Genomic DNA, 15,027 nt, shown 5'->3' on the forward strand with positions numbered 1-15,027 from the left:
ATATAAATCTAGAGTCCTTAATGATTTTACAGTGCAAAGGAAATTTCATTGGATGCCCCGGCGGCTGCTAACTCGGTGGCCCTCGCCTCAGAATGGTCTGAATTACACCATGTTTCCTACTAGCAGGGGGGAAGCTGAAAACCAGGTCGGACACTTAAAATAGATCTTGTTCGCAGCATATTCACAGGAAATGGCCCCTCCTGGAAGCAAGGCGGAATTATGTCTTGTCTCTGTTCTGTGAGCCATTAAACAGCTTTGAAATCTGAATTATTAACTAAAACCTGCAAACTAGCCCCATTTCCAACGGCTGTTTGACAGCTCACAGGACTGACTGACTTTGGAGAGAAGCAGATTTCCTTTTCTGTAGCGAATAGAAACCCCACGGCAACCCTAAACGGCATGGAGAAGTGAGGGCGCAGGTGGGTGCTGTTCCCACGGAAGTGGGCACGATGCATGCTGGCATCCGTGGTGCCATTGAAACTCCCGGCTTCCGATGAGCAGGGAGCATGACTGATGTGACTGGGAGCGGGGACTACTGTCATAGAGCAGCTCCCTCCACAGCTTCTTCATTTCACAGAATCATCCAATTCCTCATTGCTCCTTGGTGACAGTGTTTGGTTTTGTGGCCACTACAAAGTAATGACAATTTCATGGAGCCTTTCCGTGACAAGAGTAAGAAAGAAAACCTTAATATTCTTCCCTGTTATCACTACTAGACGTAGAAACAATAGTTCAATGTTTTGGCTTTTTTTATTTTAAACAGTCTGTTTGCCTGGTTTTTACTGAGTGACGTTTGAAGGGATGGAGCAAGTCACAAAGGACTCAAAGGTCAAGGCAGCAGTTGCGGCCACAGTGCCCGTAGAGGTGGGCTTACTTAGCGTCCCTATGGCCAAGGAGAAAGGGGGTATTTGATTAGAAATCCTCTGTAAGAAACACAATAGGCAAGCCTGGTCCTAAGTTAGGGTAACCCAAGTGGCAGCTGGTGAAGAGCAGGTGGGGAGGGAGGGGAGTGTAGGTGAGGGGAATGGAGTCCATCTTGGTCAAGTATGTTTTTTATTAAACGTAGAGTATATGTAAGAGTTATTACATTCACAAAATCAGAACTATTGCATCTATTTCACCAAACTCTTACTTTTTAAAATACATTCTTATTGATTTCAGAGAAGAAGGGAGAGGGAGAGGCAGATAGAAACATTAATGATGAGAGAGAATCATGGATTGGCTACATCCTACACACCCCCTACTAGGGATCGAGCTTGCAACCCAGGCATGTGCCCTAACCTGGAATCGAACCATGACCTCCTAGTTGGATGCTCAACCACTGAGCCACATTGGCCGGGCCAACTCTTTTACTTTTCATGAATAGAAAGCAAAGTGTACAGAAAGAACACTTACTTGGGAAATATTATTTTAAGAGAGACAAACAGTGTGGGTGCTTCAAATGGAATCACTCATCTACAAAATGTTTTATTGGAACTGAAGTGTGCTATTTAACTTGTATCCGTGGATTTGTGCATCTGAGGTTCGTATCAGTGAGAGAGAAATATACTGGTGTGCCCTCATGACTGGGCATGTCATAATCAAAGTTGCTATCGCGTATCGAGGTATCCAGTACTTACTTTATTCTCTGCTGATTATGGGGATTAAACAGTTTAATCCCTATAACAGCTCTGCTAAGCAGGTCTGCTTATTGCACCTCCTGTCTCCTCAAATGACCCACCCAACACTCTCCTGTGGGTGTCACTAGAAATCTGAAACTACCGCCAAAAACGATGTCTACCCAGCACACGCCTCTGTGGTCCATCTTGTATCAGCAGGGACAGCTTTTGTCTGCATTTCTTCTTCCTTATAAGGCAGCCCTTCCCAGGGGCACTGCTCACCACTTTCCTGGATTTTCAAGGACGTCCCCAGCGTCTGGTCCTGAATCATCATGTCCTTCCCTTGATCGTGTAGAGCACCCTCACCCTCCAAACCCCTGTTCTTCCTCCCAAATCTCACCTCCTTTCCCGCTGGACTCCCGGCTGCCAGGAAGAACGGAGTAAACAGATAGTGAGTGATGTCAAGCCATGTGTTTCTTACTGACTCTTTCATCAGAGTATTTAAATTGATCTTCTGGTCCGTCAACGAGGAGCGTTCATCAGTTATGTTAATGATAAAATAGTTTAAGATTCTTCCTTATAATGTTTTTTTTTCTTTCTGCAAAATAACTAATTCTAAACCTTTTCTTCTTTCTTTTCCAAGATATCGAAGACTTTGAGACCAAAACGAGAAGCGCGGTGTCCGTCCGAGAAGGTCAAGGCGTGGTGCTCCTCTGTGGGCCACCACCGCACTTTGGAGGTACGGCGGGGTGACCGGGGTCCCACATCCACTCGGCCACGGCAGGTCCTGGAGCCAGTGGTAGCCTTTCATCAAACCAAAGGGACTGTACCCAGACAGTCAGTGGGTCCGGGCTGCCTGTCACCACTGGAGCCGGTTCAGCAGAGACAGGGTTAGATCATATATGAGTGTTTATTCCAATGCTGTCAGCAGCGTGGGAGGGCAGCGGGTCACCCACAAACATCTGCTCTGCCCCCCATCATAAGCCACTGTGTATATTGGGTAGAAGAACAGAGATTCCATGGGGAAGTAGGCAAAGGGTAGGCCAAATGGGCAGTTTACAGGGAATGGGGGCTGGAGATTTGCACAGGCCTGCGGGTACACAAAGGCCGGGGGGGGGTGTCTTCAAAGGGCTAGTGATGTGCAAAGGGCTGGGGGCCTCCAAAGGGCTGGTGGCTCTGGTTTCTGCAACAGGTTGTTAATCTTTCCATGGCCATAGGCAGCTCCCTGAGGGGGAGGATGGGCTGCATTTCCAGGTGAGCTCCCAGGTCCCACCTGCACCTCCCAGCCAGGTTAGAATGTGCCTTCTTTAATTAGAACAAAGCAATCCCAGTTAACAGAGCAGGACTGATATTTCTTGCAATTCTAGCTGGTCCCCAACATTCTATTTCTGCCCCTACCAGGACCTTGATGCCTTTCAGGTTCATCGTTCCCACATCCAAACAGTCCTCATCCAAATCTTTCATTTAAAATAATGATTTAAGCAGCCACTCAACAAATCAGTCCTTAAGATGCAGCAGGACACCCAGTGGGGGCAGGGAGCCTCGCTGTGATCTGCTGCCTGTCCCCGCACCGCAGGGACCATTGCGCCCACCTCTTCAGGCTCAGCTCTCTCATCTCTTCAGGCTCAGCTCTCTTGTGGGTAGAACCGAGCCTGTAACTGACATCGCTGTTGTAAATGGTAAGTGGGCTCACGGATGCAAGTTGATTAGTGCAAGGACCAGTGCTTCATTCAAAACTGAAAGCTGAGGCTGTTAATTCATGTTGCTTAGTGGGCTCCGTAGAGAAGCTCATTCCAACAGTCCTCTTGGCCACATCACAGTAGCTGTGGGGAGAGGAGCGTTCCTCACCACTGGCAGCGCGTGTTGGATGGCACCGACTCCGGGCATCTTCCAGCGATGGGCGCCGAAGCAGCAAATGCCAGTCTCTATCTGGAATGGATCCCAGCGACCTAAGCCACCCACTGATTCTGCCTCCGCCGGGGTTGCATTGTCTCACATTCCACACGACTTGGTAGATTCTCCAGCCACAGCGAACCCGGAGGAGGCGTGTGAAGATGTCACAGGGTCATCTCGTTCGGACAGCCCCCGGTCGTGCTGAGGGTGTGAGAGTTGGCACAAGAACAGCAGCAGTACTCACAGCACAGCTCCCAACGCGGCGCAGGCATCACCTCCTTGCATCCTCGCCACTGCCTTCACTGCCTCAGGGGGCTCTTGTTCTGCAATGAGAACCCCGAGGCAGAGGGAGGTCGGGTACCTGTTCCAAGGCCACCGCACAGCTGGTGGGCAGAGAGGCCTAGCGTCTAACCCACCTGCCTGGCTCCCAGCCCCCAGCAGGTCCCCACCACCTGCCTCTGACCACCTGCTTCTCTTACAGCGGGTTCACTCTGGAACGAGAGAACCAGGAAAACAGATGGGACAGATATTTAAAAATGAAATGAAAGCACCTTCTCCCCCAATATGAAACCAAATCGTATTATGTTTCTTTAAAATCTTGAAAAGATTTTCCCATCATTTCCATTCTTTACAGGAGTCTACTGAAATGTAGATATAAAAAGGAGAGGAAATTAATTACAACTTGACAGTGTTTTAATTCAATATTATTACTGAGTAGCATGGCAGTCCGCTCACCGGAAATATCACGGGACACGTACAATGTCTTGAAGGCTGTCTGGGGTGAAATAACATTATTCCAGGACACGCGAACCCCTGATGGTGCAGGAGGACATTTCCCAGTGCCATAATCTAAGGTGACAGGACAGAGACATCACATCTGTTCATCACATCTGTCTCTCAGGTCTCTTTAGGCTCTGACTCTGGTCAGAATCTTGGAGGAATCAAAGATTATCGAAGATTATTTTCAACTTTGTTTAAAGAAGGAGAACAGAAATGTAAGCTGTGCGTCAGTCAATGTCACAGTTTAAAAAGGCAGCCCAGCAAGAGGCCTCCCCTCCCACCTCATCCCCAAGGACATTAAAGAATATGTTGACCTTGGATGCAAGCCAGGCTTCCTGGGTACAGCGCCCTCTTGCAAAGCCCTGAGACCAAACCTCAGACCTGCCCAGATGACCTTAAATGAAGGTTGAGAGCTGAGTAACTGACCCTTGTGCATGCAGCTGACGGCAAGCTTGCCCGGTACCGGATGCCACCGTGGCCTCTGTAAGGTGGGAGCAGGACTCCACACATAAGTGTCAATGTTGACCTCACCCGGGAATTGAAGGAGTTTCAGCAGTGACTCTGGGACAGCCCTGGGCTCCCTGGTGTCTGCAAGGCAGGGGGTTTGGACTGTGTTCTTCTCTTCTGTATCGCTCTCCCGGGTCAAAACTGAGGGGGTAGTGACAGACACCTTTTGACCCAACTATACAAATAGTCATCAATCCGTCAGAGGGAGAAAGTATTACTAATCATCTTCATCATAATAGCTGCCAATTGTCCCCCTGAGCGAGCACTAGAAGGGCATCCCTTTCACTTCCTCATTCCACTTCCAATAGTTCATAATTATTATTTTTAAATGAGGAAACTGAGACTCAGAGGAACTCAGGACACCGTTTTTCAGTCCTTAAATAAGGCAAGATGACAACCCGGGACTTTCTGACGTCAAGCGATGCCGGGGGCTGGGAGACGCGCCGTCTCACACATAGACCTCAGGTTGCTCATCCCTTCTGCACGCTCACACCTCCAGACTCGCAGAGAGCCCGGGAGTGTCTTTCAGTGACTCATTTAAAACAGCTCCTTATCCTTCCTTTCCCTTTCTCACCGCCGTGGGAAGGGGAGTTGTGCCAAGAAAGGCTTCGAGAAGGAAGAGAAACATGTTGGCTGAATAACCTTCAAATCGGAAGAATAGACAACCAGTTTACAGTGGGCCAACTCTAGAGCCCTGGAGAGAGGTTTTCTGTCTTTGTCATGTGCCTTTGGGTTAGCAAGTAGGGAGGTTCAGGTTGGATGGATAGACAGACAGACAGGCAGATGCTAGATAGATAGGTGGGTGAGAGTGTTCCATCTCCATGTAAAAAAACTACCAAGCACTTCAAGCAACGCCCGCTTATTAGAACAGGTTGTTCTGTGGTCAGAAGCCACAGGATGGGGCTGGGCTCGGTGCTCAGGTTCTCACAAGGATAAAACCAAGGTCATGACTGGATGGCACTCTTTTCTGGAAAGTCTGAGGAAGAACCCACATCTGAGCTCAATCCCTCATTCCCTCTGTTGACTGGATTCAGTCCCTGCAGTTGTAGGACTAAGGTCCCCACGTCCTGTGGCAGGATGTCCAGGGCCACTGTCCTCTTCCTGATGCTCCCATGTTTCTCGCCTCAGCCCCTCCATCCACAAGTCCAGCAGCAGAGGTTCTCCATGACGTCACCTCCCTCTGGTGACTTAGACTTCTAGCCAGGAGGAGCCTCGCCCGGTGCCAGACTCACCTGATAGCATCCTGGTCACCAAAGGTCAGGCCCCTTTCTCCACGTCACCTGTGCCGTGGAACCAAACCGAACCTAATCACCTGCTCACAGAAGGGACATCTGACCCCGTTAACAAGCAGTGGAGGCAGGGGTCAATGGGTCATCTCAGAATTCTGTCAACAGCTGGAAGGAGGAGTGCCATTCACCCAGAGGAGCCCCAGAAAGGGGCAGCAGGTTTGGGGCTGGGGAGATCAGGAGTTTGTTTGAGACATGCTCACTCTCAGAGGCCAGGTAGGTATGAGTGGCATTTCTGAGCAGGCAGCTGGATTTACATGGCTGTGAGAGAGGTCTGGTTTGGAGAACTACATTTGGGAGTTAGCATAGATACGTGGTGTTTAACACCATGTGACTGCGTAGAATAACGGGTGCCTACTGTTCACTGGGCACAGCACGGGGCATACCTCAGCCCATGCAACACTTCTTGGAAATTTCCCCCATTCTACACATTGAGTGATTATGTTAAAAAGGTTAGTGTCATTGCGATCAAGATCACGTGTCTGGAGTTCAAGGTGACCCTGTCTACACAGCACGGCATGTATTCCACTACCTAATTCATCTGGCACGACCCTGTCCCCCACAGACACATACGTGCTAGATAAAGCCTATAAGAGATAACCAGTGCTCTTATCCCTATTGGAGAATATGTAAACACTGCCAGAGAGGTGGACTAATTTACCATGGCTTCCCCATCCATGTGACTGACCCATAACCCGGAGTTCCTTCTCCAGGCCCCAGCTCTGGATCCCTCTACCCACTGTCAGCCTCTCATTCGCTCCCAGTAAGGCTGTTTTCCTTACTGCCCAGCACATGGGATAGAACTCGCACCTTATAGCCTGTTACCAACCCCATAGCCCAGGCTTTCTCCACTCGCCACTGTTGACCACTAGGGGGCGGTAACCCCGCAGTGGGGGCTGCCTGCACCTTGCAGGTGTTCAGCAGCCTCTCTGGCCTCTACCCACTCGATGTCCTAACCACTCCAAGTCTCAAGAGCAGGAGTGAAAGATGTTAAAGACGTTGCCAAGCATTTCCTGGCGGAAACATCACCCCTGCTGGGAGCCCCTGTCAGAGCACCCCTCACATCATCCGGGGGAGCAAGGGCCTGCCTTCCAGGACCGGCCTCTTCTTCAAGTTGGAGGTTCCCAGCAGCTCCCAGAATCAGGCTGAGTTTTTGTTCCTGCCCAGTAGGCCCAGCCAGCACCCAATCGGGCCTCTGGAACCTGGACTCAGAGGCCTTGGCCTTAACCGCATGCCCCTCTGTGGACCCCACGGCGGCCGGCTCCACTCCAGCCAGGAGGCCCGTGCATCACGGCGTGTGAAGTCCAGGTGGCCCAGCAGTAACTACAGGACAAATGGGGACTCCAATCGAAGTGGTCGTAAAGGTGCGGCCGTTTTCCGGTTTAGCACCGATATTAACGACTTCAGCCCAGAAGAGGAATGATTTTCCTCGGATTAGGTCTTTGCCGACTGAGCTAGCATCCCCGTGATTGACCGCCGAAAGCCCGCCACGTCTAACCCCAGAGCCATGCACAAGGTTTGCGGTAAAGTACATTCACTCTGGAATATTCCAAAGGGGGGGTTCCCACTGGATCTGAGCACTATGCCTCCAAGTGTTGGCTCCTTTATTTTCTGCAGCGAGGAGCAGGCCATGGGTCAGCGCTTCTCCTTCTTGGTCTCTTCCGTGCGCCTCGCTTCCTCTCTAATAAAAACTGCGTCCCCTGTAATGGGTATAATTGCACATATCTTCCGTGTTTGTATTTTAAATATCACAGTACAAGATATAAGGCTGTAAAAGATGTCAAAACACACTGGTGCTCGGGAAATAGGATTTGTGCATGCTTGAGAGAGCAGCCGGGGAGGCTGCAGCTGCCTCCTGCGGAGCTGCCATTTCCAATAATAACACTGTGGAGGCTGTTGTCGGGGACGCTTTGGACTGATTACCAACAGACTCCAATGCCACTGCTGAGTCATCCCTGGACCGGCACCGGGACCATTAATAACAGAGGGATGGCGAGGATGGGGGGGGGGGGGTATTTAAAAATGCAACGGTTTCAAATAAAGTGGTTCATGAATTATGCATTTAATTAAGGAAAGCCAAATGGGAAGGATTTTAAACTTCCAATTTGCAGAGGGTTTTTTTTTTTGCCCTATTAAAAAATAGACAGATTAAGCGCGCAGTGGCTGCTGATGAAACCAAGCAGATGAGGGCCCCTGAAGGCGGGCTGTGTGGATGGAGGGGCAGAGGCAGCCGGGGGAGGGAGGGACCATGTGACTGCATCAGCCATCACAGACGGGCAGCCAGGGCCCCTGGCTTGCAGTGGCCGCGGGCACGGTCATCTCCCCTCGGGGAGGGGGGGGGCGGGTGGCGGTGGCGGAGGGAGGCCTCTCAGGCCTTCTCTGTCCCAGACAGTCCGTGAACTTCTGTACTGAGAACATGCTCTTCTCCAGGCCCCACATCTCCCAGAGGCAGGGCAACGGGGCCCCCAATCTCCCCAAGTCCAGGCTTCCCTCCGGGGGTGCTCCTGCAGGGGAGATGGAGTTTGACCTTGATGTAGGCAATTGTCAACGTGGAGACCGGGGCCCAGGTCAGCAGCACCTGGGAATTGTCGGCAGTGGAATTATCTGTGTTAGGGTCACAGAAGGAGGAACGCCCGAGGCCAAGAGGAGTAAAGAATTATGAACTTATTGGGTCATCTGGAGACCAGATGGGCTGAGCCCCCAAATGGCGACAGCCCCAGGGACGGGGAGTCAGATTTTAAAGGACTCTAGGCGGTTTTTTGTGGGCGGAGAATTCTCTGGGTGGGTCCTGAAGGGAAAGATACTGGTCTTGGCCAGTGGAATGTGGTCTGAGCGAAAGGGGATGTAGTTGTGAAGTGGTCTAAAGGTCAGGTCCCAGTGGAGGGTTAGCCATTCAATCATTTGATCCAGCCTGACAATCTGGCTCCTCCCACCAACAGAGCCCTCATGGGGCGGAGCCCAGAAGTCTGGGTTTTACCAAGTCCCCCTGGCCATTCGGACGCACACTCAAGTTTTAGGATCTCTGCTCTAGACAGGCCGTTTTGGAGAGAATTAGTTGTTAGGGGTTTCACAGATGTGTTCCATTCCCTGCTAATATTGGCTATAGACACGTAATTTTGAGTGACAGGTTAACCTTCAATCCCACCGGATTCTGAGACACTGAGCTCAGGGCAGGCAGTGTTGAGGGGGGAGGAGTAGGAGGTGAGGCCCAGTCGTCCCACATGTGAGAAGGGCTGGGCATGCCCGGAGCTTGGGGGTTTGAAGGAAGCCTGAGAGTGAGGGAGGGTAGCCATGGCGAGCCCTGACCCACAAAAAGAGAATCAAAGAAACAAAGGAAGGAAGAGAGGTGGTACTGGAGGAGGGAGCAAAGGATGTGGCGTCTGAAGGATCTAGGTCCTCGTCCTTCTCCCTCGTATCAACAATGTGACATCCACACCCTCTCATTAGAGGGGCGTATGAGCAACAGCTCTTTTTTTGTGGTTATTATTCTTTATGGAGTCGTCCCTAATCCTGGACCACATTCTTGCAGGAGCTCCTGCTAGTTCCACTCTTGAAGGACATACTACATTTAGGAGCAGGTTGAAATGTTTTAGCAGCTAAGGTAACAATGAATTCCCAAGGGAGAGATGGGAATTACGGCCTCAGATCCCAAGATTACAGGGTATAGGAAATAATGATTTGGAGGCACAGAAAGAGGCAGCCTGTCAGTTCTGTCACAGGAAAGGGGTGACCTTGCCTTTCAGAGAGCGGGCGCTGGTTTCTCTCCCTCGGCGCCACTGACCACAGACCCCTCAGCTCAGCATGGCCTGGACACTGGCTCAAGAGCATCTTTGTTCCACAAAAGGTTTGAAAGATGAGGTGTCCGTGAGACCTGGGGAATCTGAACTACATTTGTCCTCCTCTTTATGTTGAAGAAAAGTTGACGATCTAGATGGCTCTGTGGTTTCCAACAAAATCCCTTGGAACCCCTTTTTTGGTGGAGACGGAGCAAGAGGCTTGGATGTGAGGCAGCAAAGGGCATCGGTAAAGAAACTTAGAGACAAGAGACCCCTTGGGATGATGGACGCCAGGAGGGACTTGCAGAAGAAAACAAAGACTTGGTAACTGGGAATGGATGTGAATTTCAGAGCATGTTTAAAAAGAAATAAGAAGTGACTTACATTTGTTCATTCTTGGTAAGACACAGACTCTTAGGGAGGTCAAAGGAAGGCAGAGGGCAGGGTAGGCCATTCACAGAAACATGGGTTCAACCTCCCGACCTCTGCAAAGAGAAGTCTTGCAACGTCTCAAGCGATGCTAGTCCATCCTCTGCTTGGTCACCACAGACGGCGAGCTCATTGCTCACAGCTCAGCTGCAGCTCTGACCTTTACATGGACCTTCCTTATTCTAGGAGTCAAACAGCACTCGACATCCCCACCGGCTCCAGCTCCTGCCTCTGCCTTCTGGCCATCATGGGCAGGATGACCATAGAATGTGTCATCCAAACTGGCTACATCTGAATAGAGGAGAATGTTACCGTTCCACCAGGACCACAGACACACTGGACAAACAGGGGCGGGATCTTATTCTCATCATGGATAAGGAGGGCACAGAACTTTCAAAGAAGGAGGAACCTGGTAAGGACACGAGGTCTTTTTCCTGTTTTCCAGATTTATCTTACGCATGGACCTTCAACGATAACCCTTTGCACGTCCAAGAGGACAACAGGCGGTTTGTTTCTCAAGAGACAGGCAACCTGTACATCGCCAAAGTGGAGCCGTCCGATGTGGGCAACTACACCTGCTTCGTAACGAACAGGGAAGCGCGGAGAAGCGTCCGAGGCCCACCCACGCCCCTGGTGCAGCGGCCTGATGGTAAGGGGATGGCTTCTCTTGGGGGTGTGCTCGGTCGGTGGCTAAGCCTGGGAGGTCTGTGAGCACTCTGCTTCCCTCTGGTTCAGAGCAGCCACACCATCTAGGAGTCCCGGGTCCATTCACAACTATGATAACCATCACAAACATAAGATTCTGTAACTCACCCAGGTGAGACCGTGTATGTGATTCTGGCTATTCCATGCCATCTCTTCTCGGGCACTGTAATCCATCGGCTTTGCTTTGCTTTGCTTAGGGAGTATTTTGTCAAAAACACTATTTGGGGAGTAGGTGTGTGTATACACGCATGGGTACTGCCAAACTTATTAATTGAATTGTTTTATTTTTAATGAACATGGGACACAGCTTTCCTTTGGTGCCTTTCTTTTCCATCTTTGTCTCTTTTGTTCACCCTTTATTAACCTGACTGACAAAACGGGGGGAAATTCACATCCCAGGGAAGAGAGAGAGCCAACATTAGTTATGAGCATTGCAAAGAGGAATGAGACGCAAGATGCATGCTAACGCTTGTCCGCCCAGAAACACACTTCAGATGAGCTGTGTAGCTTAATCAAGTCATCGCCGGTGTAAGACTGAGAGGATGGAAAACGTAAGGAAGTCATCCAAGTAGAAAAATCCCCCAGCAGATTCTTTAATTAAACATGCACAGTGGGAGAGGTGCCCACAGAAAGTCGGCTGCTGCATTTTATGTTCAGATTCTGGAATTGGCAGAGTTTATCTCCTCTCGGAGGAGTTTAGCAAAAGCAAGAATATAATGCTAATGATGGGTACCAAGTGCTAAAACTGGCTGCATGCAGGCAGCTCTCATGAGAGAGCTTTTATAATCACTGACCGCCCAACAGGTCTGCATGGTCTCCATTCAGAACTTAGCAACCACTAGATTTATCCATGAGTCCGATGTCTCCCTTCAGGTCAACAACATGCATAGAAATTCTGTGTTTCCCCACTTTTTTCTGTTTCCCTTAGTTTCTGCTTCTCCCTTTCGTAATTCCCTTCTTCTCCCACCCCTCTCTCCCTTCAACACATTCATGATAACAAGAGATCAGGAGCATTGTATATAGTAAAAGTTGTCACTCAAGAAATAGCAGATGTCAAGAGAATGGAAAGTATGACACCCACCCATGTAGGTGAGTAACATAGTGCTCTACCCATGACCCTTTTGAATGTTCAGAATGACCAAGGTCTTAAAAATGAGGTATTTCTATTGCCACGTGTTTTGTAATTTTTGCCTTTGGTGCAATTGTACTGGCCACCAATAATTGATTATTTTAGGAACCTATCACTCCAGTAAAACGATAACCAAACTGTTAAAGAACCTCGGTGTGTCCTCGGTTAAATGAACGAAGCCTATGAGGGTAGAGCGGAGACACGTTGCTGCTGGTCACAGCTCACCTGGCAGCTGGCATATTTACAACAATCAGACCGCGGTCTCACGCTCAACCTAGCCCATGCCCACAACGCCTTATTGGACATTCAAAAACTATCAAAGCAAACATTCTTATACGTGTAGAGCAAACCTATTGAGCAGTAAGCACTTAATAAAGTGACATAAGAATATTTACTAATCTTTGTTTATCCCAACTAGCGTGATCACTACACAGGCTTTGTTGCAGAAATGCTGAGATTTTGGATTGAGGGGTGCTGCCTCAGACCTCTCACCTTGTTAGCTGAAAATGTCCTTATTCCTGAGCCGACCTGGTCCCCGTGAGTCCCACCAAGAGAGACAGAGCTGGGTCTCGCTAAGAGAGACGTCCGTGGTCACCCAGGAGCATCTTAGATGCTGTGTTCAGTTCTCCGTCGGTGACGGTAATTCTTCTCATGATGTTGATGTGGGACCCAGGGAAACGATGCCTCTTTTCTGACACTTCCATGTCCTGGACATTTGATTTTCAGGGGAGGGGAGTGCCGAACCCCTTGAACGGTATCATGACCTTCTCTTGCTCCCTGTCAGTCATGAAAACATAGAAACGTACTGTTAATTGAAGGACAAAACATCCGATGTTGGTTAATGAAGCATCGACTTCATGGGAAACTTCTGTTTTCTGTTCTCCAGAATGCTGCTAGCTCTTTTGATGTTTAACAGGTGTGATGGGGGAATATGAACCAAAGATCGAAGTGCGTTTTCCTGACACTATACAAGCCACAAAGGATTCGTCTGTAAAACTGGAATGCTTTGCCCTTGGAAAGTAAGGTTGTTTTGTTTTGTTTCCTGGTGTTTTAATTAAAAAAACAACAACACTTTTTGCTATTCAAACATTGCTCTAAGGTAAATTACCAAACAGATTTCAAATGCTGGGGGAATGAGAAAGTTTCTGATTGGAATTTAAGCAAAATGCTGAATACTCTGAAAATGATGGGGCTGCAGTTCTCCCCTAAATCGCTGTTATTTCTGCCAGTCTGACCCACTTCGGCAGCAGCTGCATGAGAGTAAGTGCACGGGTGTGTCACCAAGCCCTCCACACACCCTGCCTGCATCCTGTCCCACATCCACGGCCCGCGGGGTCGCCCTGCGTAATTAACCAGCGATAATTATAAATGAAAAGCCTGCACTGTGGTTCCCAAAATAAGACTAATTAAGGGCCATTGTTCACGGTGGACAATTAGATTGAGTCACACCTGCGGCAGTGGGGGTGCTTTGTGAGACTCAGATACCTGTGTTTCAGCCAACAGGATTGGGATGCTTTTAAGGCGGCCAAAGACTTGCTGTTTTGCACATAACATTCGGACATCTCTTTACCTTTGGGGGATGGGCCAACTTCATTTTTAGGCCTGTGGACACCAGTAGCCCCAGAACAAAGGGGTAAACAGGGTAGATTTGCCGTTTCTAAACATGGGTGTGCAATGCAACCGGGACGTGGTTAGAGGGAGATGTTGTAGGTGTCGGTCCCACGTCTCTGTCCCCAAGAGCTCCCAGGTAGGGCCACTCTTGTCCACAGACCACACTGGACGGGCTCAGGCTCTCACCGGCCGAGTGAGGACTCCCTCTGAATGCAATTGTACTGGCCACCAATAACTGCTTATTTGAGAAGAGAGTGGATCATACAAGCAGGAAACACAGCTGTCTTTTGCTAAGGTGGTCAGCACATTTAGAAATGGTGCTTAACAGCCCGAACTGCGGGAAACACCACTTAAAGTGCCCATCTTGTTCTTAGGTAAATACAGCGAGCAACCCAAACAGTGCTGGTTAATAAAGCTGTTAGGTTCCTTCTATATGTGGAATTCTGTAGATATTTAAAGTTTTCAGTCTGTGTTTTTCATATATTTAAAAGATTCTATTTTATTTTTGCTCAGTACTGGTCCCATAGTATTTGTCTAATGATTAATTTTTTGATTGATTAATTTAAGGAAGGGAAAAATGGGGACTTCATGTCAGTTTTTGTTTGTTTGCCTGCCTTTTAAGATATTATGGACTTTGACCATTTTCAAGCTTTCTCAGAATTTAAAGTTACCAAAAAAAATTAAATGTTAGAAAAATACTTTGAAAATTAGGTGATTTATTTAAAAAAAAAAAAAACCAGTGAGAGATAGCATCTGAAACAGATATCAATAGCTTATTCTATGACATTGAACATCAGGAAATGTGGATTCCTGAAACTTAAAAAAAAATACTCTTACATAATAAATAACCAAAAATAATTGAGGCTAGTTCTCAAGAATCCCACATAAATAGATGTTATTTGTTAGGATGTCTAACTAAGAATATATCTGATGTATATTGTCCTCAGAATTGTGCAGGGTGCACCATAGCTTTTTACGTGTGAGAACGTGAGGCTTACATTGAATGAGTCACCTGTTTGGTTTCAGCTTCTGTGAGGAAGGCAGGGCAAGGAACCCACTCCCACCTGGCTTTAGGCTCTGAGTAATTATTTTAAATTCACAGGCTCATACTCCAGAGCTTTGCCGTGTTTGGGTCTGGCTCCACTGCTTGCTTTGTCTCTGCAGACTGCTTTTTTGCACTTTTTATTGAAACCTAGACATGCGGTCTCGGGTAAAAGGAACTAGGTAACTAGCTTTTAGAGTGAGGTTTATGTTTATGCAGCTAAGACATGGGCTGTGCTTACTGTGCACGGTGGCTGCGGCACCAGAGGCTG

At 48.7% G+C, this 15,027-nt stretch overlaps 1 protein-coding gene across 2 annotated transcripts in view; it reads left to right on the forward strand.

Moving 5' to 3' along the window:
- CNTN6 (contactin 6) overlaps positions 1-15,027 on the forward strand; it is a 155,898-nt gene that overhangs the window by 79,588 nt on the left and 61,283 nt on the right. Inside the window, exons 5-7 of one of the 2 annotated variants that reach the window (XM_005881884.2) lie at positions 2,242-2,337; positions 10,715-10,918; positions 13,020-13,122. In XM_005881884.2, the coding sequence (XP_005881946.1) occupies positions 2,242-2,337; positions 10,715-10,918; positions 13,020-13,122 (403 nt within the window). Of the gene's footprint in view, positions 1-2,241; positions 2,338-10,714; positions 10,919-13,019; positions 13,123-15,027 lie in introns of those variants that run through there. The other variant, XM_014529754.1, reaches the window with a different exon arrangement.

This window comes from Myotis brandtii, unplaced genomic scaffold (assembly GCF_000412655.1).
Source record: "Myotis brandtii unplaced genomic scaffold, ASM41265v1 scaffold693, whole genome shotgun sequence".
NCBI classification, from domain to species: Eukaryota; Metazoa; Chordata; class Mammalia; order Chiroptera; family Vespertilionidae; genus Myotis; species Myotis brandtii.